The 20,884-nt window shown below is 52.9% G+C and overlaps 1 protein-coding gene across 10 annotated transcripts in view; it reads right to left on the bottom strand.

The window, feature by feature from the left end:
- The window catches only part of MAN2A2 (mannosidase alpha class 2A member 2), a 28,773-nt gene that overhangs the window by 5,618 nt on the left and 2,271 nt on the right, over positions 1-20,884 (bottom strand). For 3 of the 10 annotated variants that reach the window (XM_060005395.1, XM_060005394.1, XM_060005396.1), the window contains exons 4-23: positions 20,622-20,879; positions 20,406-20,550; positions 18,324-18,495; positions 17,747-17,874; positions 17,357-17,530; positions 16,808-16,994; positions 14,164-14,341; positions 13,654-13,856; positions 13,265-13,447; positions 12,979-13,093; positions 12,677-12,744; positions 12,344-12,509; positions 11,588-11,824; positions 11,240-11,362; positions 10,829-10,943; positions 10,109-10,566; positions 7,565-7,693; positions 5,418-5,612; positions 5,149-5,259; positions 933-4,399 (exon numbers count right to left, since the gene is read on the bottom strand). In XM_060005395.1, coding sequence (XP_059861378.1) covers positions 4,247-4,399; positions 5,149-5,259; positions 5,418-5,612; positions 7,565-7,693; positions 10,109-10,566; positions 10,829-10,943; positions 11,240-11,362; positions 11,588-11,824; positions 12,344-12,509; positions 12,677-12,744; positions 12,979-13,093; positions 13,265-13,447; positions 13,654-13,856; positions 14,164-14,341; positions 16,808-16,994; positions 17,357-17,530; positions 17,747-17,874; positions 18,324-18,495; positions 20,406-20,550; positions 20,622-20,879 — 3,498 coding nt within the window. In that variant the 3' untranslated portion in view covers positions 933-4,246. Of the gene's footprint in view, positions 1-932; positions 4,400-5,147; positions 5,260-5,417; positions 5,613-7,564; positions 7,699-9,716; positions 10,567-10,828; positions 10,944-11,239; positions 11,363-11,587; positions 11,825-12,343; positions 12,510-12,676; positions 12,745-12,978; positions 13,094-13,264; positions 13,448-13,653; positions 13,857-14,163; positions 14,342-16,807; positions 16,995-17,356; positions 17,531-17,746; positions 17,875-18,323; positions 18,496-20,405; positions 20,551-20,621; positions 20,880-20,884 lie in introns of those variants that run through there. The other 7 variants (XM_060005398.1, XR_009518417.1, XM_060005397.1 and 4 more) reach the window with 7 other exon arrangements.

The following is a 20,884-nucleotide window of genomic DNA, read 5'->3' as shown; positions in this document are numbered from 1 at the left end:
TTTTTTTCCTATGAGAATTGCTCCTTGAAGTGTTTGTACGCATTTTTGTTAGGGAGAAACAAAAATTTAGTTCAGAGATCTCTTTTGGATGGTTAGCCTCATTCCTACCACCCAGACTATGATTTCCTTTCTCTGTGAGGGCCTGAGTGTCATTAGCTAACCACAGTGACAAGGGAGTGTGGTAAGGTCAATTTCAGGTAAAGATGCCACTCTCTCCACACAGCTCATACCCATCCCCTAGGCAAGCCAAATCAGGGCACTGTGTGGGCCTGGCCCACCCTGCTTGGGGGGACTCAGCTCTTACAGTTTGAGTCTGCCTTTCTCTTCATGGTTCCAGCTGGCCATACAGCCCTCCCTTCTTCATGGAAACAGTATGATTCTATGGATGGAGAATTGCAGAGAGGAACAGAATCCTATCCATTTCCAGTGGCTGAAGTTGCTTCTGTTATGTCCTGGTTCCTTTTTTTTTTTTTTAATGTGTTTTATGTCACTGAAAATTGATTTGTTCAATAACCTGGTATCGATATTGCATACTGGAAAGAACATTTAATTGGCTTTGCCACTGACATAGGTGAGTTCATGTAACCTCTGTGGGTCTCAGTTCCTCATTAGTAAAATGAGAGGGTTGGACTAAATGGCCTCTATGTGCCCTTCTAGAACTAACATCATACATGTTTGTAATTGAAGAGAAATTCCGTATTACTTAACAGAGGATCTTGCATTGAAAGCAGGCCCTGTTGGGGCAAAGGGTGTCTGCCCCCTGGGCTCACTCTTTCCGCCTGAGTTCTCCCTTACTCCTAAGGTCCCTGGTTGATTTTTTTTTTTTTAAGAAACACTCATAAATAGCTTATTAGAAATTGTGTGTGTCAGATTATCAAATTATATTGACACAATGATTTTTAAGTTCTTTCCAATTCCAGAGTATGGTTTATAGGTTAATTTACTTATATTCTTAACTCCAGGCATTGATCTAAGAAACAGACCAACACTTTAGCCTATGGTCTCTACAAAGGCTGTAGTTTTCTGCACATCACATTTTATAAACTGAATTACATATACACATAATTTAATTTTTAAACATTTTTGGACTGGAAAGGTGCATTTTTCCTACTTGATACCATAAAGGGAAGTCTGTCAGAATGGAGATGGTACAGTTATCAGAGTTCATAAGACAATAATACTTGCAACAAATGGGATCTAAATAACTGTAAAACTGAGTGTCCTTTAAGAAATGGAAGCTGAAAAGTATATTCAAAAAATTTCAATCAAGCACAAGTAATCCACTTTCCTGAACTGCAAACACTTTCTCAAGTACATATAAGGGATCCGGTTCCGGTTTTGATGTAACCCTCAGAACTGTGAGGCCTCAGGGCCAGAGCACCGTGGGAAAGGGTTGCCGCTAGCCTTAAAATAGTAGGCCCCTTTCCAAATTACATGTGCAGAAGACTCACCTGGGAGCTTGTTAAGAATGCAGATTCTTTGGCCCCTCCTCCCAGAGACTGGTCCAATAGGTTCTGCTAAGGAATCCGTCTCTCCTCTCGTGCACTAAGGAAGGGTTTTGGTTTTTGCTCTTGTTTCAGGTCGGTCTCTGGGATCCGTGGCTCTGCCGCACAGATGCCCATTTCAGCCTGCGGGCTGAAGGAGGAGCCCCAGTCAGGGCAGGCCAGGAAGCTGGACTTTCAACAAGGAATTCTGGTGATTCTGGACCACACCTTGAGCAATGCTGCCTTATGGAGTTCTAAAAGGCCAGTGTGTAGGAGTAAACATTTCAGTTCCTGGCAGATGAATAACTTCACTGCACATCTAAGACCTCCAGAGAGAACAGCCTTTATTCTGCTAATTTCCTCGGGGGTTCACAGATTCTGCCTTATCATTTGATTACAAATTACATTATACTTGCATATAACGCCTGCTATAGTGTAACCGCTTAGAATCCTTTACTAATATGATACTTCATATTTACTGAGCTCTTATATGTACCAGGCACTGTGCTAAGCACTTCACACTGATAAACTTCATTCTTTCACTATGATGTAGACAGGATTCCATGTGCCCTGGCCTGCTGCTGGCAGCAACGCCCTTGGATGACCTGGAAGAACTCAGCTGGTCACTGCTGAATCTTTAGGTTGCTGCTTAGCAGGCCCCAGTGACTTGCTCCAAGGAGCCCAAAGCAAGCTATTCTCCTAAAGTAACTGTACTCACCAATTTTTGAAGCGCTGCAAATATTTTCTCCCAAATCTGTCATTTGTGTTTTAACCTTGGTGGTTTCCATCATATGCAAACTTTCAATATATTTTTGGTGGTAAAATCTGTTTATCTTCTCCCTTATTATATCTTTTAGGTTTCATGTTGTTTAGAAAAGACCTTCCCACACCGAAGGTATAAAAATATCCTATATTTTCCTCAGTAATTCTGTAATTTTTTTGTTTTTTCTCTCTAGAGCTAATTTTTGTGGAAACTGTGAGGTAGAGAACTCTTACTTTAATAGATAGGCAGTTATCTTAAAGTACTCTTTATTAAATAGTCCATCTTTTTCCCACTTAAAATACTCCTTGGGTCCTGTACCAAATCCCCTCACACCTGGGTCTGATGCTAGGCTCTCCCTTTGGGTCCAGCAGTCTGATCCCACTCCAGGTCACTCTGACTGAACTCATGGTCGGTCGAGTGTCCCCTGGGAAATCTCGTAGGACAAGTGTCTTTTACCCACCTGAGCACCACCGTCCCAGACTCACCGTCATTCAGAATTTTCTTGGTATTCTCACACATTTACTCTTCCAAATGAACGTTGGAACCCATTAAATTCCAAAAAGTATCCAATCTCACTGGAATACATTGAATTTATGAGCTGATCTGGAGAGAACCAGAATCTTTATAGAAACGTGATGTGCCTTGTTTGCTCGGTTAAGGTCTTCAGCTGATCCTGTTGGATTGTACAGGCCGGGTGTTCTGTAACCCTCCCTCATCTCTCTTATCTGCCACACTGCAGGGGTTTAGTAGTGCCAGAACACAGCTGAATAATAGTATGTCCTTGACTAATTTCTGACTTTACTGGGAATGCCGGTGGTATATGACTCTTTAGAAGGCCACTGACTGTTGGTTTCAGATAGAGACACCTTTATCTAGGGTAGGATGTTTCTTTGTAATCTTAACTTACTAAGAGCTTAATAAGGGATAGATTTTCAATTTTACCGAATATCGTTTCAGCATCTCTAGAGACGATCATAAATTTTTTTCTAATAGTCGCAGCTGCAGGGAAGGCTAATGAGCAGCCACGGTGCCTCCTAACTTAGTGTGCATCTCCCTAGTCCCCGCACCAGGAAGTGATACTTCTGTGGAAGGATGCCCAAGGCGAAGCTTCAGGGCTGACTGTGGGAATGATGACGAAAGCTTTCTCGAGTTGCCCACCGCAAGCTGGAGGCTTCACTTTCTTTCCAGGGAAAGGATATATGCCCGATCAAACGCCCCCATGATGGGAAGCAGTTCTTCGGGACAGTGGTGTACAGAGTGCAGGAACCAAAGAGGAGTCAAGTAGGGTGGCCTCTGCCACCGTTCCACAAATCAACACACAGACCAAGTGCCCAGTCTGAGATGGGGTTTTGGTACCTGAAGTGTCCCATGAGCTCCGGTCATGACAGTCTTCACGAGTTCTTCCTGCCACACTGCAGCGCCTGGCCAGGGCGTGAGGGTCAGGGAGCACTAAGAGTGGAGCCGTCACAGAAAGCAGCGATTCCTGCTACTCCTCCACCCCACTGCTAACTCGAGGTCCCCAGCCCCCTCCTCCTGGCAGCGCTCTGTTCCTGCCTGTCACACCAGGACATGTAGCCCTTACACAACCACAGGACTCCCCGAGAGCCAGCTCTTGACTACTGTGACCCTGACGCTGGGCTATTACCCACTCAGGCTCCCCTGCTTCTCCTCCATCCCATTCAGGGGAAAGGATGGGTGCTTGAGCCTGCACCCGACTAGGTGGACACGCACAACCCAAAGCAGAGGCTGGCACCGCCCACTCTGACCAAGGGCCTTCTCTCCTACAACTCACTGGCGCCTGCCCTAACCACCCAACGCTGGGCTGTGGGTTGCCCCTTAACACAGAAGCAACGATAAAGAGAAAATGAGGGCAGAGCCCAGTCTGTCACAGTTCTGAGAGGTAGATCAGGACAGGAGACCCAGGGTGGCATGTCCAACCCGATCTTATGTGAAAAGGCCGTCTCTGTGGATGAACTTTCTCTTCAGGCCACAAGAAGCCTTAGCCCAGGCGGAGGCGAAAGGTGGCGATCTCCATGGGCTCCAAATAGATGTCAGTGCTGTTGGAGGGCGAGGCCAGGGGGTACAGCAATGTCAAGGAGGTTGGCTGCAGGAAAACCACATCCAAGCCACGGAAGAGGCTCCCCAGGGCCACCTGTGGGGAGGAGAGAAGGCGCAGGGCAGTGCTGGGGGCTGACACACCAGATGCTGCTGCTCTTCCTCTATATAACTTGTATGAATCTCACAGAAGCTATGGGCCTCTCCGCAGCAAGGTGCCTACATACACAGGTGAGCCTGTGCAACCTTGAAGCCTGTCCACAGACCTTAGGGTAGGAACTGCTGCACTGAGCTGTGAGCTCTTTGAGGAGAGGGACCATGTCTTTTTTTTTTTTTTTGGCCGTGCCATGCGGTTTACGGGATCCTAGTTCCCCGACCAGGGATTGAACCTGGCCCAAGGCAGTGAAATCACTGAGTCCTAACCACTGGACCGCCAGGGAACTCCCAGCAGGGATCATGTCTTGATTCACTTCTGAATCACTGGTGCCCAGCACACGGAGGCATTTATCAGTGCCAGCCTTTGCTGGCTTAAACAATGGACAGCGTATGATGGCTTTTAGTTTTTAACTCCTGGTGTTTCCATTTGTTTGATAGAGGTCCATACACATGAAACAGAAGTTCTCCACCTGGACACCTTGTCTGGAACTGGCCGCTGCCAGGCCTCAGAGGCTTTGAAAACACATGTCAACAGCTTCTCCCTTGCTCTCCGTAAAGCCCCAGAATAACCATGCCACCTCCCCCCTTGCTGCCCAGCCTCACTGCCGCCTCACCAAGCTCTTAGCTTGCCATCCCCAGTGCTCTGTTTCCCTGCCCTCCTCTCCCTTCCCGCACCTGGGCCCTGCTCACCTTGCCTTGGCTTGTGGTGCAGTTGAAGCCCAAGTTCTTGGCCTCGAGGCCACAGTCAAAACCCTTGCGATGTAAGAGGAGCGCAGTTTCGGCTGAGGGCAAGCTATCATCCTGGTGACAGACCACAGGGCAGCGGGGAGGGGGGGGGTCTCTGCAGGGCTCACAGGTGTAGCAGCGCCTCTGCCCGGCAGGCAGGGCTGGGATGGGGAGGAGTCTGGGCAAGGAGGGCAGGGTCCGCCCCGAGGGTCAGCACTGAGCGGGACACTCACCTCTGCCTGGAGCGTCCGCAGGTTGAGCAAGTGGAAGTCACAGGGCAGAGAGGAGGCCAGAGGACGAAATGAGCACAGAGCAGGGCCTGGGGGCTGCCTCTTGGCCACGGGCAGGGCGAGCACAGGGGTGTTCAGGTACATGGAAGTCAGGTGACTGAGGAGGGACGGGTAGCTGGTAGAGGGGCCATCTTGGACCTGGAAGATTGGCCCGAGACGTGGGTGAGGAAGGGGAGCGGGGGGAGCAGGAGGGTAACAGCACGTCCAGGTCGGTTTCTTTGGAGAGAGCTTCCCTGATGTGTCTGGATACAAGGGGTGCCTGACTCCAGGACTCTTCAAATGCGGTCACTTCCCACCTCACACAGCTTAGGAAGGGCTACCTCACCAGGCCAGCGCTCCTCTAACTATGGAGGCTTTCTGCTCCCACAACACCATCGTGAGTCACACACTCCCATCAGCAACATCTCCTGTCACATAGAGATTCTCAGTGCAGTGAGAAGAAGGGAAGACAGACAGACGGATGCTTCACCATGGAGGATGGGCCTCTGATGGAGAAAGTCTCTGGGGCAACCCTGCAGCTTCAAGCTCGACCCCGTCTCCACAGCACCAGCCCTGATGCTCGGGCCCAGCAGTCCCCACAGCTGTGCTGACTGAGGACTACTCCTTAGATGGCTGACCTAGACGTCACACTCACAGGCCTAAGCTGGACTTTCCTCCACGGCGGCTACTCTTCCATATTCTGGATTTCTGCTCTTAGCACCACCCGCCTTCCTACTGTCCAGAATCTCGCACTTCCCTCAGCCACGATCTCCGTTCCCACCTCGGCAGCGTCCTCACGCCCATCGCTGGCTTCTCCCTCCTGTGGCTCATTTCAAGCCACCAAAATGTCCTGCTTGAACAGCCTTTAAGCTGTCACCCCTGCCTCCGGTCTCCCTGAAGATCCCCCTGAGTCCCTGCTGTGGGAGTGACATGCTTAGGGCAAAGTCCCAACAGTGTTCTCCCAGCTCAGATCCCTCACTGGCCTCCAGGAGGAAGTCCAGACTCTTCGCCAGGCACTGAAGGCCCACTACAGTCTGCCCCAACCTACCCCCTTGGCAGCCCAGCACTGGCCACTAGAACTTTCTGCAATCAGGGAAATATGCTATATCTGCACTAGCACAGCAGCTACTAACCACTTGTGGCCACTGAGCCACTTGAAATGTGGCCAGTTTGAATGAAGAATCAAATTGGTTATTGTGTTTTGTCTTAATACGTTTAAGTGGCCACAGGTGGCTAGTGGCTATCACACTGCACAGGCGGCTCTGGTCTAGCTGAGTGAACTCATGGCTCTTCCCATTCACGTTCCTTCCTGCCTCCCACCCTGTGCCTCGGTTCAAGTGTGTAGGGCAGACCCCCATTCATCAAAGACGTGCGTGGATGACATCTCCTCCAGGAAGCTGTCCTTGATCCCCTTGGCCCACGATGTTCTCTCACTCCTCAGGACCAGTGGACATACCTCTTTTCGACCTTGCATTTTCACACACATAACTTGGCCCCCACCCATACTCACAAGTCAATTCCTAGAGCTCTGAGGCAGTATCTTATGCATTTGCGGCCCTCTCAGTCCTTACAGCATAGCGGGTGCCCAGCAGCTATTTGATGAGTGAGTGACTGAGCCCCAGACAGGGAGATGGAGCAGTGGGCTCTGCCATCCGCCAGCTCCAACTCCAGCTACAAGTAACTAACACTAGTTCAACACCCCATCGCTGGCCCTTACCTCTCGGTGCCCGCTCCTGCTGCTGTGAAAGATCAAGCCCCTAAACATGGCTGCCAGTTTGGAGAAAAAGCCAGGCTGGTGGGGGCAAAGAAAGCCATGAGATGAGCAGGGCAGGAGCAGAGCAGGTTAGAGGACACAGGGGCGGGGGTGGGAAGGTGGGAGATGAGCACAAGGAGGGCACAGGCGACAGGGTGCCGTGGAAAGGGAGGTGCCAGGCTGCATGAGATGGAGCAGCAAAGCATCAGACTTGCTTCCCCGCCAACCCAGGAATCAGGCCCTACTCTTGCTACCCTTGCCCACCTCTAGTATGCTCCCCAAGCCCTAGGCTGGAACCCCAGGGCCACCCACGGGGCCTAGCCTGACCTGGCTCCCTAGGGGGAGGCCCAGAACTTACCTCCCTGCCCAGGGTTCGCCGTTCCAACAGGAGACGGAAATGGTTGCAGGTTCTCTTGTTGTCCTTGAGCCCTTGGCCCAGGCCTCGGTTGTCGTCCTGCATTAGTCGCCGGTCCAAGATCACCTCCAGCTGGCCTAGGGAAGTTAGCTGTGAGCCCCCAGCCTGCCTGTCTCACCCCCAAGCAGACACCGACCTCTGGAAGCAGCAGCCCACCAAAGCCCCAAGGGAAGAGCCCAGGGAACTGGCTGGAAGCTGAGTCACTCAGGGCACAAAGCCACCATGGAACCTAGAGCTGGAAGGGGCTGAGTGAAGGACTGTGACCCTGGCAGTTCACTGCCTGTGCTCCGCGGCTCAGGAGCCGGGGCTGGCCCGGGTACCCAGGCAGAGAACCGTCTCTAGGCTGGCCACATACAACAAAGTGAACAGCAAACACAACAGCCATCAGCAGCTGCTGCAGAGGCCCTGACCCGGGGCAGGTTTTCTCAGGTGGGGCGGATTTTGTTGTGACTGGAACACACGCTTCCGGCCCTGGTTCTACGTGGGGGCAGACTCCAGGTCTGCCTGCCGCGTCTGTCAAAAGGAGGGAGCAAGAGGACAGCCAGATGGCATATCAGGCAGAGGCTCAGATTAGGTGTTATTTGGGGTTGCCCTGCAGACAAGAGATGGCAGAGGATCCTTTGCTTTTTTTGTTTTTGGCTGCACCGCACACAGCATGTGGGATCTTAGTTCCCCCACCAGGAATTGAACCCACGCCCCCTGCATTGGAAGCACGGAGTCTTAACCACTGGACCTCCAGGGAAGTCCCCAACCTTTCCTTTCTTTTAAAAATATGTCTGAGGGGACATTCCTCATGGCACAGTGGTTAAGAATCTGCCTGCCAATGCAGGGGACACGGGTTTGAGCCCTGGTCCAGGAAGATCCCACAGGCTGCGGGGCTACTGAGCCCGTGTGCCACAACTACTGAAACTGGCATGCCTAGAGCCCATGCTCTGCAACAAGAGAAGCCACCCAATAAGAAGCCCGTGCACCGCGACGAAGAGTAGCCCCGACTCGCCCCGGCTAGAGAAAGCCCGTGTGCAGCAACGAAGACCCAACGCAGCCAAATTAAAAAATAAAATAAAATAAAAATATGCCTGGGGAAGGGACTCACTCAAAGCTGACATATGTTGGAATGAGGATTTTTCCCAGCATCGGTTTTTTTCAAGAATCTCTTGAGAGAAGCCCATACATACGGCGCTATCTGCACTCCCATCACCCCAGCCGATTCTGACTTACGTAGTTCCTCAGTCTTTACCCTGAGCAACCACAGAAAGGCACCCCAAATCCTAAAGTGGACCCCTTGCATGTAAAACAATCGCCTGTTAGCGCACTGTTTTGCAGAAGGGCAGAGACCAAGGGAGGATGCCCTGGTCTCTGAGTTAAGAGTTTTACAACCAGAGTGATATTGGGCAAAGGGGCAGCAGAGCCTCATGCCTTCCAGCAGGGAGTCAGGTCCCCACTGTGCTCGCCACCGGCCCCGCAGAGCCTAGACTGGGCACTCTTGGCTCAGGCCTGCACAAAGGCTCTGCCCCAAGGACAGACGACCTGAAGGCCTCAGAGGCCAAAGTGCAAACTGTTCACTTTACCCTGAGGCTATGGGAGCCACCTGGGCTGGCCCAGTGTGACCAGCTCCAGGTCAGTCTCCTCATGTCCTCATTTTGATTCTTTTTTTTTTTAATTTATTTATTTAATTTATTTATGTTTGGCTGCATTGGGTGTTCGTTACTGCGCATGGGTTTTCTCTAGTTGCATCGAGTGGGTTTCATCTAGTTGCTACTCTTTGTTGCGGTGCGCGGGCTTCTCATTGCGGTGGCTTCTCTTGTTGGGAGCACGGGCTCCAGGCACGTGGGCTTCAGTAGTTGTGGCACACAGGCTTCAGTATTTGTGGCTCACGGGATCTAGAGCACAGGCTCAGTAGCCGTGGCTCACAGGCTCTAGAGCACAGGCTCAGCAGTTGTGGCACACGGGCTTAGCTGCTCCGCGGCATGTGGGATCTTCCCAGACCGGGGCTCGAACCCGTGTCCCCTGCATTGGCAGGCGGATTCTTAACCACTGCACCACCAGGGAAGCCTCGTTTTGATTCTTAAGAATGTCATTCTCTCTTTTTTTTTGTCATTCCCTCTTTTAATGACCATTGGTAGGAAGGCAGAACGTATCTTTCTCCTTTGCTAAATATTTCATTATAACACTGACTACACTTTTCCAACTGTCCCTACTGCCATCCCTGTCACGAGAAGTTGGCTGCACACCTCAGCTAAGAATCACCCTTCAATACCCTGATGCTTCTTGAGGGGATCCAACAGGGCACCCACCCCCAGTCACCTCCACAGCTGCCTCCACCAGGGGAGAGGGTGACGGCATGTGTCTGCCTTCCTTTCATCTCCCGCTGGTGTGTGACTGATGGACAGGAAAGATGGAGAGGCCCACAGAGAGGACGGGCCTCGGTGGCGGGGATGGGCTTCTCGATCTTGCCCTCTCCCCCCGAACAGCGCCTGCTCCCCTCACCATCATGGAGGCTGGAGACGCCCAGGGCCTGGGCAGTGTGCAGCGTGAGGCGGCTCTGTGCGTCCTGGAGGCAGGCCATGACCGGCATGGGGTAGAAGTTGGCCTGCAGGGGCAGCTTCTTCCGATACCGCCGGGGCTGCACCTGCGGGGGCAAGGCCAGCAGATCAAGAGAATCCGGGCACCATTTGGGCCCCGATCAGTCTTGCCTCCGATTCCTCCTGCTCTGTCTGAGCAGATCACCTGCCAGGGCCTGTGATGCGGGCAGTAAACACAGTCCAAGTTCTGTTCCATGGGGTCTCTGGGGCCCCAGGCCTGAGGCATCACCTGAAAGCCATTGAGGTCCGTGAAGAAGGTGCCCTGGCTGTCAATGTCTGTGTGGAGGCGCAGGGCCAGCTCCTTGTTGACGCAGTCCCGGATGTCCACCAGGGATGACACGTCCAGAGACAGCCCCTCCACCCCTGGGCACAGGACAAAGGGAGAGGCTGAGCGGCGTGAGCCACAGCCTGAGAGACTGGGCTGGGAGAGGCTGTGCCCAAGCCCCAGGCAATTCCCAGCATTTCTGGCCAAGCTCTACTCCAAGAGAGTTAAGAATCAGACCCATCTCAAATGATACGTCTGTTGGGAACAGATGCATGACTAGACAACAGGCAGAAGAAAGAGCACATCACAGCCCACGGAGCCCGCACCTCCTTCCCTACCTTCCTTGTCTGCAGGGCTCACCTGGCAGGTTATAAAGCCGGACTACCTGGTGAACGTGCTCATAGTAGGCCACCACCTCTGAGAAGAAAGGGCCTTCCGTGATGCGCAGCACAGGAGGGTCCTTGGGGACGTAGGGCTGGGGAAAGAGCAGGTGGCTGCTGAACCCACGGCACAGAGAGCAAAGCAGGGAGATGCTGGCCTGCGGTCAGGCAGGAGGACTTGTTCCCAGCAGGCTCTGGGCTGAGACCCCTGGCCGAGCCGGGCCCAGGCTCCCAGGCAACGTTCCTCAGTCTCCCACCCCCCGCAGGGGCAGTGCAGGCGAGGCACCCTGGCAGGCAGGGTCGCCCTGGACGAAGGCCCGTGCCCTTCTTCCTGCCCTCTGCTCCTGAGGCCTCCAGGGCCTGCTGGGGTTTGCAAGGTGTCTCTAGTTACCTTGGCCTCGCCATCGGGCAGGAAGAGGTAGGCTCCACTCTTGTCTTTGGACGAGCGGGTGCCATAGATGAGGAACTCCATGCCCACCCGCTGCTCCTGCTCCTCGTCCACCCTTCGGATGCTCTGCCGAGAGACACAGCCCTGACCCCTGGCCCCACGCCCACGTGTCAGGCCCGCCCCCGGGAGGGAGCCCAGCCCTGCTTCCCTGTGCTGTCAGCTCAGGGCCCGGACGGCCCGCTCCAGGGTCCACCACTAGTCAGGTGGCAGCACACTCATGGTCCGGAGGCAGCTTGCACGACCCCCCCGACATGCGCGCCCTCCTCCGGCTCCCAGACCCTGGCCCTTTACCTTGAGGAGCCCGGTGAGGCCTGAGAACCAGACCTGCATATAGCGGTTGCTGAGGGCGAAGTCGCTGGTGCCAGAGTCAATGACGCGTAGAGGGAACGCCTCGTGCCTGCTGACGGACAGCTGCCGCCCATGCAGGTAGACGCGCACGGAGGAGGGCAGGGTGCGGGGCCCGTCCAGACCCAGCTGCAGCTGCAGCACGCCCAGGCCCAGAGCCGGCAGGCGGACGGGCACAGACACCTGCGGGCACGGGAAGGGTGAGGAAGCGTGGGCCACGGCATGGGTGTCAGTCTTGGATGCAGGCCTGGGGTTCTGGCCCTGAGAGGCTGAGCAAGTCCCTGCACCCACTGGGGCCTCGGTGCCCTCCGCCCAAAGCACAGGTGATGTTACTTGCCCCTCGTCAGACTTTCATGAGTCTCAAATGATATTTGGAAAACTATGAGATGGTAAACACACGTTAAGCTTTCAATAAATATTTGTTGAATGAACAAACGATGGGGCAGCATAACTGCCATTTTTACTGTTATCATACTATACCAAACTTCCCCTTCCTTTCAAGGACAGACTCAAAGCCCAGGAGTGACTGTCCTCTGGGCAACCCCCCTCCCCAAGACTCTGGTCCCCAACCTGGGGAGTAAGAGGGCTGCAAGCAGGAGGGTGGGAAGCCAGTGTCCGTGGGCAGTGTGAGGGTCCGGGGAGAGGCCAAGGATCAGCACAGAGGGCCGAGGCCGGGCCCCACTTGCCAAGCCCCCGCCTCACCTGGTAGACGTCAGGGACCATGTCAGTGGCAGAGCTCCAGTGCGCGCTGACCTGCACAGCCAGGGGCTGACCCTCCTCTGTAAGGACCCGCACCCGGGGTGAGCTGACCAGAAGGGACACCACGCTGAGCCGCTCCTGCTCCAGTGGGTTGAACAGCACCACGTACCTGTGAGCAGAAGGTAGGCTCATCCAGGAGGCCACTGCTCTGGGGGCAGTGGAAGCAGGAAGAGTGGCCAGGCCAAGAATCCCTCAGTGGTTCGGCAGGGTGGGGGTGGGAGGGTGCCCAGAGCCAGGAAGGGGCTTTGCCTCTGCGCCTGGCCCAGCCCGGCTGACCTGGGTGAGGAATCCAGCTGGATCACTGTGCGCTCTGGTAGGGCATCGTGATTTAAGCGGGTGTCATCCTGAAATGAAGTGGGTGGGAAGAAAGAACTATCACGGGGCTTGGCCTGACTCGGAGTCTCGCCTCCCCCCACCCCCCAAACGTGTCCCAGGTGGGGACCAGCAGCTGCGCCAGGCACAGAGCTTTCACTCCAGGACTGGGAAGGAAAAGAAGGACAATGCCCTCGCACCACAGTTCTCGGCACAGGACTGCACACCAGAGGGTCCCCCTGAGCAGGTGCAGGAGCGGGGCTCACCATTTGCAGGAAGGGTGACTCAGGGTCAAAGCGGTAGCTTTTCTTGTCCCCCAGCACCAGATAGTGAGCTGCGTTAATGATCACCTGCTTCAGGTTGACAAGGGAGCGCAGAAGCCTGGGAGGGCGGGCAGGAGAGGGACCATGGGAGAGGTGACCACCGAGACACTGTCCACCTGCCAACAGGGCGAGCCCTTGGCAGGCCTGCCCACTACTGCCCGGTGCATCCTCCCTTTTGGGACAGCGGGTCAAGGCATGGAGCTGATGGGGAAGAGGAGAGGGCTCCCACCTGATCCCATAGTCCACAACAACTGCCTCCTTGGCAGTGCCAGTGATAGCGTCGTGGTGCTGGAAGAGTCCCAGTGTGCGCCGAGCTTCCGTCAGAAGGGCGAAGTTTGAGAGCGGGTACTGGCTGGCCACTCCAGAGCGCCGGGCATGAGCCACAGCCAGGCTGTACAGAATCTCTGCCCCCCTGCCCAGAGAGAGAAGTCAGCCTCCTGCCATCCAGCTCCCTAGGGCCCACCCTCACTCTGCAAGGCCCACTCCTCTTCCTTTCACCCCTTCTCCACTTGTCTTGGTCTCCATGCCCTTCTAGTCCCTTTTGAGCCAATCCAGCCCCTCCTTAAACCTCAAAGGCTTACTCTATCCCTCCAGCCTGGAAGTGGGGGCAGGTCTCACCGCAGGTGCGCTTCCAGGACACGGTCCAAGCTCTTGTAGAAAGGCCGCGAAGTGTAATAGCCTGTCCAGTAATGGTCCTCCCGGTCCGCGTAGGAGAAGAAATCCCCGCTTAGCACAGGAAACCCTGGAGGCTGGGCCCCTGGCTCCACCCCTGTCCTCTTGTATAGAGCATCAAAATAGTCGGAGAGGGTGCCAAACTGGGCCTGTGGGGACCACCAAAAACCGCTTCCATCAGTTCCAGAGTCTTCTGGGAATTGCGGCCCCCCAGTACTGCAGTGGAGGCTAGGGGCAAGGATGTTTGCCTATGCAGAGAGTAGTCACCATGTCCTACCTTCTGGGCCTCAAGAAGCTGAGGAACCTGGGGAAGAACTGTGACATAAAAGGGAAACCATGCCCAGAGTTGGGAATGAACCCCTGCTTTGGAGCAGTATCGGGGAGCATGAAACCTCACAGGAAGGGCTGGGCTGCAGCACCACCGAGGCCCCCTCCCCGGTGAGTGTCCCTTCACACCTGCACGTGGAGATCAGGCTTGCTGTTAAGGAAGTCGAAGAGCCGCTGGTAGTTGAAGAACTGGGCATCCCACTCCTGGGGTTTGTCATATCGGAAGTCATCGCCCAGCGGCACCAGGAGGACGTTGCTTCGGAAGAGCCGGGACTTCTTCCTGTACTGGTCCAGGAGCAGGCCTGCCCTGCAGGTGGGAAGGGGGACGGGCCCCACATGGAGTCTCACATTATAGGATCCTCAGCAGAGCCAGCCTGAGAGGAGCCCTCTGATACATCCTCGTCACAGAGTCACTCGGCTTGGGGGTAGATACCTCATGGGGTGAAACCCAGTCCCAGGGAGCCCAGTGTTCTCCAAACAACTAGAGAGTTCTTCCTGATGCATGGCTTCAATTCCCTGGCCCCAGTTCTGCCCTTGGATACCACAAAGAACAAACCAGTCCTTCTTCCCCATGATGGTCTCTCAGACATATCCAAGATGTGTAAGCATTCCCCTGCGCTTTCTCATCAGCCTCTGCAATCCCAGCCCCCCTATTTGGTCCCTACATAGCAGCTGAGAATCCAGTCACCAGCAGTTCTCTTGAGTAGCCCGTCTGCCAGGATCCCAGAGTGCGGGGCCCAGCGCTGAATATGGGAGTTCGGGGGAGGCAGGCCACACCCCCTAGTCTGGCCAGAGCTGCCGTGGGAGCGGTGTGTGCTTATACAGGCATGTCTGGCGGCCCCCACTGTCACCCCACCATGCTGACATCAGTGATCATGTTTTCTGTGCATGCGGCCCAGCAAGATATTTTCTCATCCTGAACTTTCCTATTCTGTCTGCTGAAGCTAAGGGTAGAACCTTACATTTATCTAATCTTATCTGGTTAGGTTCAACCCACGTCCCAACCTACTGAGATCTTTTGGGATCCTGACTCTGACACTCCAGCTTTGTTTGCCACCAGTTAGTGATGCAGCACAGCCCTGGACTGAAGAGCCTGGACTTGGGGATTGGACTACACCAACACTAGCACTGTATGCACTAGCTGTGTGACCTTGGACAACTTACTTAACCTCTCTGGGCCTCAGTTTCTATAAAATGAGAAAAACATCAGTACCTACTGCCATAGTATTATGAGAATTACAATGAACTGAGTGAATTAATATTTGTTAAGCACTTAGAACAGTGCCTGGCACTGTTCTACATAAACATTTATTATTTCCTTTTTCATCCAAGTCATTAATGTAATCAACAGAAAAACAGAGACCTGTGGCATTAAAGCCTCTTTCTCTTTTTAGACCAGCCTGGTAATTGGCATGTTATGGGTGTTACAGTTCAACCAGCCACTAATGTACTTAGCCATGCTAGTGCAGCTTGTTCTGTTCCATTTTGCTCTCAAGAAAGGACTTCTCAAATACCACCTTCCCCTAACTTATCATCCTTGTAAGCCCTTTAAAGGAGAAAACGAGAGCTTCCCTGGTGGCGCAGTGGTTAAGAATCCACCTGCCAATGCAGGGGACACGGGTTCAATCCCTGGTCCGGGAAGATCCCACATGCCGCGGAGCAACTAAGCCCGTGCGCCACAACTACTGAGCCTGTGCTCTAGAGCCCGTGAGCCACAACTACTGAGCCCCCGTGCCACAACTACTGAAGCCTGCGCACCTAGAGCCCGTGCTCTGTGACAAGAGAAGCCACCGCAGTGAAAAGCCCGTGCACCGCAACGAAGAGTAGCCCCTGCTCACCACAACCAGAGAAAAGCCCGCGCACAGCACGGAAGACCCAACACAGCCAAAAATAAAATAAATAAATTTAAAGGAGAAAATGAGGTTATCTCCCATGACTTGCTCTCTGTAAACCTGGCCTGGCATCTGTAGATCACAGCTGCTGCTTTCAGAAAAAGCATGCCTTAAAAGCCCTAGATTCTTGCTTGGAATCAGCATTTAGATTTCTGGATTCTGGAAACAAAAGACCACTTTCTTTTCCTTCTGGTCACATGTTTCACCTCTTGGACATCATGGAAATCGGAGGATTGCAACATGAAAACCCGTCAACTTGTTATATTCTTAAGGCCAGTCCAGTTCTGGCTAAATAATTGTTTAGCTCTCTCTTAATCCACCTTTTCCCAGGGGAGCTAATTTCAGCAACATCTTTTGGGGTCCCTAAGGATTCTCTCAAAGGGAACAGGTCTGTTTTCTCAGAGGCTGGAGGCTGTTGGGCAGGACAGAATGTGCCTCTGAATGGGATTCTGGGTGCACAGAGCACTGAGGATCCCGCGTGACTTCAAGCCAAGGCAGGAGGCCTGAGCTTAATGTAGGCATACCAGACTGAAGGTTGTAAGGCACTGGATCTAATCTGAGAATTACTTGCCTCAGTCAGTCCACTGACTCCGACAGTTTGTTAGGACACTGGAAAACATACTCATTTGGGAAAATAAAACCATTCTGGAAAAGGTGGTTCCTTAGAGCCACTCACTCTAGTTTTCCAGGAAAACACAGTAAAGGAACTGTCACTGCAAGGGCTGTGGGCCTGAACTCACCAACCGAGCCCACCTCCATTTTATGAATGTGGAACCCGAAGCCCCCGTGCAGCAGAGCCCAGACCAGAAGCCAGGTCTCCTGACTCCTCTGCAGAGTGAAAATGACACCACCACACCTAGTCCAGGTCTGGGAGCAAGTACCTCTCGGCCACATTTGTCTCTGTGATAGCCCGGGGTGGCACCTTCCAAGGGCAGTTGATGCGCCCCCCGGGCAAGCGCTTGAAATCAAACTGGCAGCAGATCTTGGGATCCGGGCCACATGTATGGGGGACGTCATAGCTGTAGAAAGGCATCATGTGGCAGAAGATGTCTGTGCTGGAGTCCGAATCTATAGAAAACACACCAAGCAGTCAGCCCCTGGAGCTGGGCACAGGGATGCTGGGGGTGGGAGGGGATCTGCTCCAGCTAAAGGCGTGAACTAGACTTAAGGCTGCAGAGGACATGCAGGCCAATGGTCAGGACACAGGGAGGGCTCTAGAGCCCACAGCTCCTCCAGGAGACAGACAGCAGGCTCCACAGAGGCCAGAGATCAATGTGATCCCCACCTAACCTGAAGGAGAGAGTTTCTGACGGTCTGCACCAGTGTTTGTTGGTCTGCTCTAAAGGACAGATGGGTCTTATTTCTGATATCCCTGCCCTTTCCCAGTGGGAACCACTGCTGTGACCCCCCTCCACCCAACCTGGCCTTACCCCAGGTCTGCCTCCACATGAACTCCAGGCTGTGGGTGGCAGCAAAGTGCTTCTTGATAGCATAATGTACCCTCTGAATCAGCATGCTGGTCAGGTTGGCACGGCGCAGCAGGTAAGGCATGGTGGGGCTGTATCCAAAGGGGTCCACTGCCCAGCCTGAGCGCGGGGTTGCACCTGGGCAGGGGCATGGAAGCCAGAGGCCTGAATGCCTCAGGGCCTGGTCTCCCGGCACAGGGGTCCCAGATCCCGTCTTGCCATCACACCACACCCACGCTGGTGGAACTAGCCTAGAAAAGAAGCACTGCCTGCCAATCCTTGTGCCTTAGAGCCCCCTGCTGTCCTCTGGGCCCAGCTATGGGGACAGACTCCCACTGCTGAGCCCGGACTCACCGAGGTTTTTCTCCAGCCACTGGTGTCCCTCAATGAGCTGGTCAATCAATGCAAAGTAGTGGGAGTTGGCCTCATCCGGCATTACCCAGCCTCCTGTTGCAATTTCCAGCTGCCCGTTTCCCACGAGCCTGGAGTTAAGGACTCACACTCAGCCTGGGGCAGAGACCCTCTGCTCAGTCCTGCCAACCAGATGCCGGGACCTGTGTGTACTGGCCTCACTGAGCCAGTTCACCCAAACCCAGGACCAAGACAACAGACATGCGCCCTCCTCTCTCTCCAGCCAACCTCCATGCTGTCCTGGCTCTGCTTATTCCTGGATCTCTGTCTGCGCTTCCAGAGGCCAGGCCCTATGCTTTCTCTTCCCTGTGCTCACACTACTTTGATTTCTCCTAACACTAGTGACCCTCAAATCAGTTCTTTCCTTCTCATTCCTGGCCCCTCTACCATCACTCCTCATCTCTGCCAAGGTTCCCCCTGCCTCTCCCTGACACCTTGGCACCTGCAGCTCCAGGAGAGGACTTCACACCCATCCTAGGGCCCAGAGAATAGCCCTCCTGCCTCCCCAACTGGCACTGGCCTTCGGACTGCTGCTCTCTTTTGGGCATTGATGTTGTCCCACCACTTGGCGAAGAAGGAGACTTCCGCCCAGATGAAGCGCCGCCGGGGGTCCTCTTGCAGCTTGGACACCATGTTGTTGAGAATGTGCTGTGTCTGCTCTGTGTAGTACTTGTCAAAGGTCTTGAGCCAGCCTGGGAAGCCAACATAGGGTCCCCTGAGGATGCCACCATCTTCTTCAACTGTCCCTCCCTTACCTTTGCCATCAGGAAGCCCACCCCAGACAAAGCAATCTTAAGAAAAACAGACCTGGAGGAATCGGGCTCCCTGACTTCTGACTATATTACAAGCTACAGTAATCAAAACAGTATGGCACTGGCACAAAACCAGAAATATAGATCAATAAAACAGGATAGAAAGTCCGAAGATAAACCCATGTACCTATGGTCAACTAATCTACGACAAAGGAAGCAAGAATATACAATGGAGAAAAGACAGTCTCTTCAATAAGTGGTGCTGGGAAAACTGGACAACTACATGTAAAAGAATGAAATTAAAACACTCTCTGATACCATACACAAAAATAAACTCAAAATGGATTAAAGACCTAAATGTAAGGCTGGATACTATAAAACTCTTAGAGTAAAACATAGGCAGAACACTCTGACATAAATCACAACAATATCTTTTTTGATCCACCTCTTAGAGTAATGAAAGTAAAAATAAACAAATGGGACCTAATTAAACTTAAAAGCTTTTGCACAGCAAAGGAAACCATAAACAAGACGAAAAGACAACCCTCAGAATGGGAGAAAATATTTGCAAATGAAGCAACGGACAAAGGATTAATCTCCAAAATATACAAACAGCTCATGGAGCTCAATATCAAAAAAGAACCCAATGAAAAAATGGGCGGAAGACCTAAATAGCCATTTCTCCAAAGAAGACATACAGATGGCCCAAAAGCACATGAAAGATGCTGGACATCGTTAATTAGTAGAGAAACGCAAATCAAAACTACAATGAGGTAACACCTCACACCGGTAAGAATGGCCATCATCAAAAAAATCTACAAATAATAAATGCTGGAGAGAGTGTGGAGAAAAGGGAATTCTCCTACACTGTTAGTGGGAATGTAAACTGGTACAACCATTATGGAGAACAGTATGGAGGTTCCTTAAAAAACTAAATATAGGGCTTCCCTGGTGGCGCAGTGGTTGGGAGTCTGCCTGCCGATGCAGGGGACGCGGGTTCATGCCCCGGTCTGGGGAGATCCCACATACCACGGAGCGGCTGGGCCCGTGAGCCATGGCCGCTGAGCCTACGCGTCCGGAGCCTGTGCCCCACGAGAGAGGCCACAACAGTGAGAGGCCCACGTACCGCAAAAAAAACCACACTAAATATAGAACTACCATATGATCCAGCAATCCCACTCCCAGGCATATATCCGGGGAAAACCATAATTCAAAAAGATACATGCACCCCAATGTTCACTGCAGCACTATTCACAATAGCCAAGACATGGAAGCAACCTAAATGTCCATCAGCAGAGGAGTGGATAAAGAAGATGTGGTACATATATACAAAGGAATATTACTCAGCCATAAAAAGAAATCCCATTTGCAGCAACTTGGATGGACCTAGAGATTGTCATACTGAGTGAAGTAAGTCAGACAGAGAAAGACAAATACCATATGATATCACTTACATGTGGAATCTAAAAAAATGGTACAAATGAACTTACTTACAAAACTGAAATAGAGTCACAGATATAGAAAACAAACTTATGGTTACCAGGGGGGAGAGGGGGGAGGGATAAATTGGGAGATTGGGACTGACATATACACACTACCATACATAAAACAGATAACTAATAAGGACCTGCTGTACAGCACACGGAACTCTACTCAATACTCTGAGAACACCTATATGGGAAAAGAATCTAAAAGAGAATGTATATGTGTGTACGTATAACTGATTCACTTTGCTGTATAGCAGAAACTAATACAACATTTTAAATCAACTATACTCCAACAAAAATTAAAAAAAGTAAAAAAGAAAGCCCACTCCACACCCTGGCTCCCAGGGTCTGCTGGGCCCTCACCTGGGTCATTGTGAGAGTGAGGGACCACAAACACCTGCAGGTCTTCGGTGTCCCAGTCGTGCGGGCTATAAGAGATGTCAAAGCCTTGCTTCCACACGCCGCCATCCACGTTGTCAAATGGTAACTCCTCTGATACAGTCAGCATCTGCCAGGCAGGAGAGCAGCTCAGTGCCCCAGCCATGGCCACTGTGGGTCCCTGCCAGCTCTGACTCTTACCTGCAGCTCTGGCTTCTGGCCCCGGACCCCCAAAGCAAACTGGCAGTCTTGAGGGGAGATGGAGAAGAAGCTGGGTCGGGGCTCTGGTGGCACCACCCAGGAGCCATTGGACATATAGTATGGCAGCAGGGCAGGTGGGCCCTCCACGTTGGCCGTCAGCTCCAGCACAGAGTCCTTGATGTGGCTGATGATCTCATGATTCTCCTCCAACAGCTGCTCCAGCTGTTCAATGCGGTTCTGCAGCACAGAAATTTGACTCTGCC

Source organism: Delphinus delphis, chromosome 2, assembly GCF_949987515.2.
Source record: "Delphinus delphis chromosome 2, mDelDel1.2, whole genome shotgun sequence".
NCBI classification, from domain to species: Eukaryota; Metazoa; Chordata; class Mammalia; order Artiodactyla; family Delphinidae; genus Delphinus; species Delphinus delphis.
The sequence above is the reverse complement of the archived record's forward strand: the minus strand, read 5'-3'. Positions and strand labels throughout refer to the sequence as shown.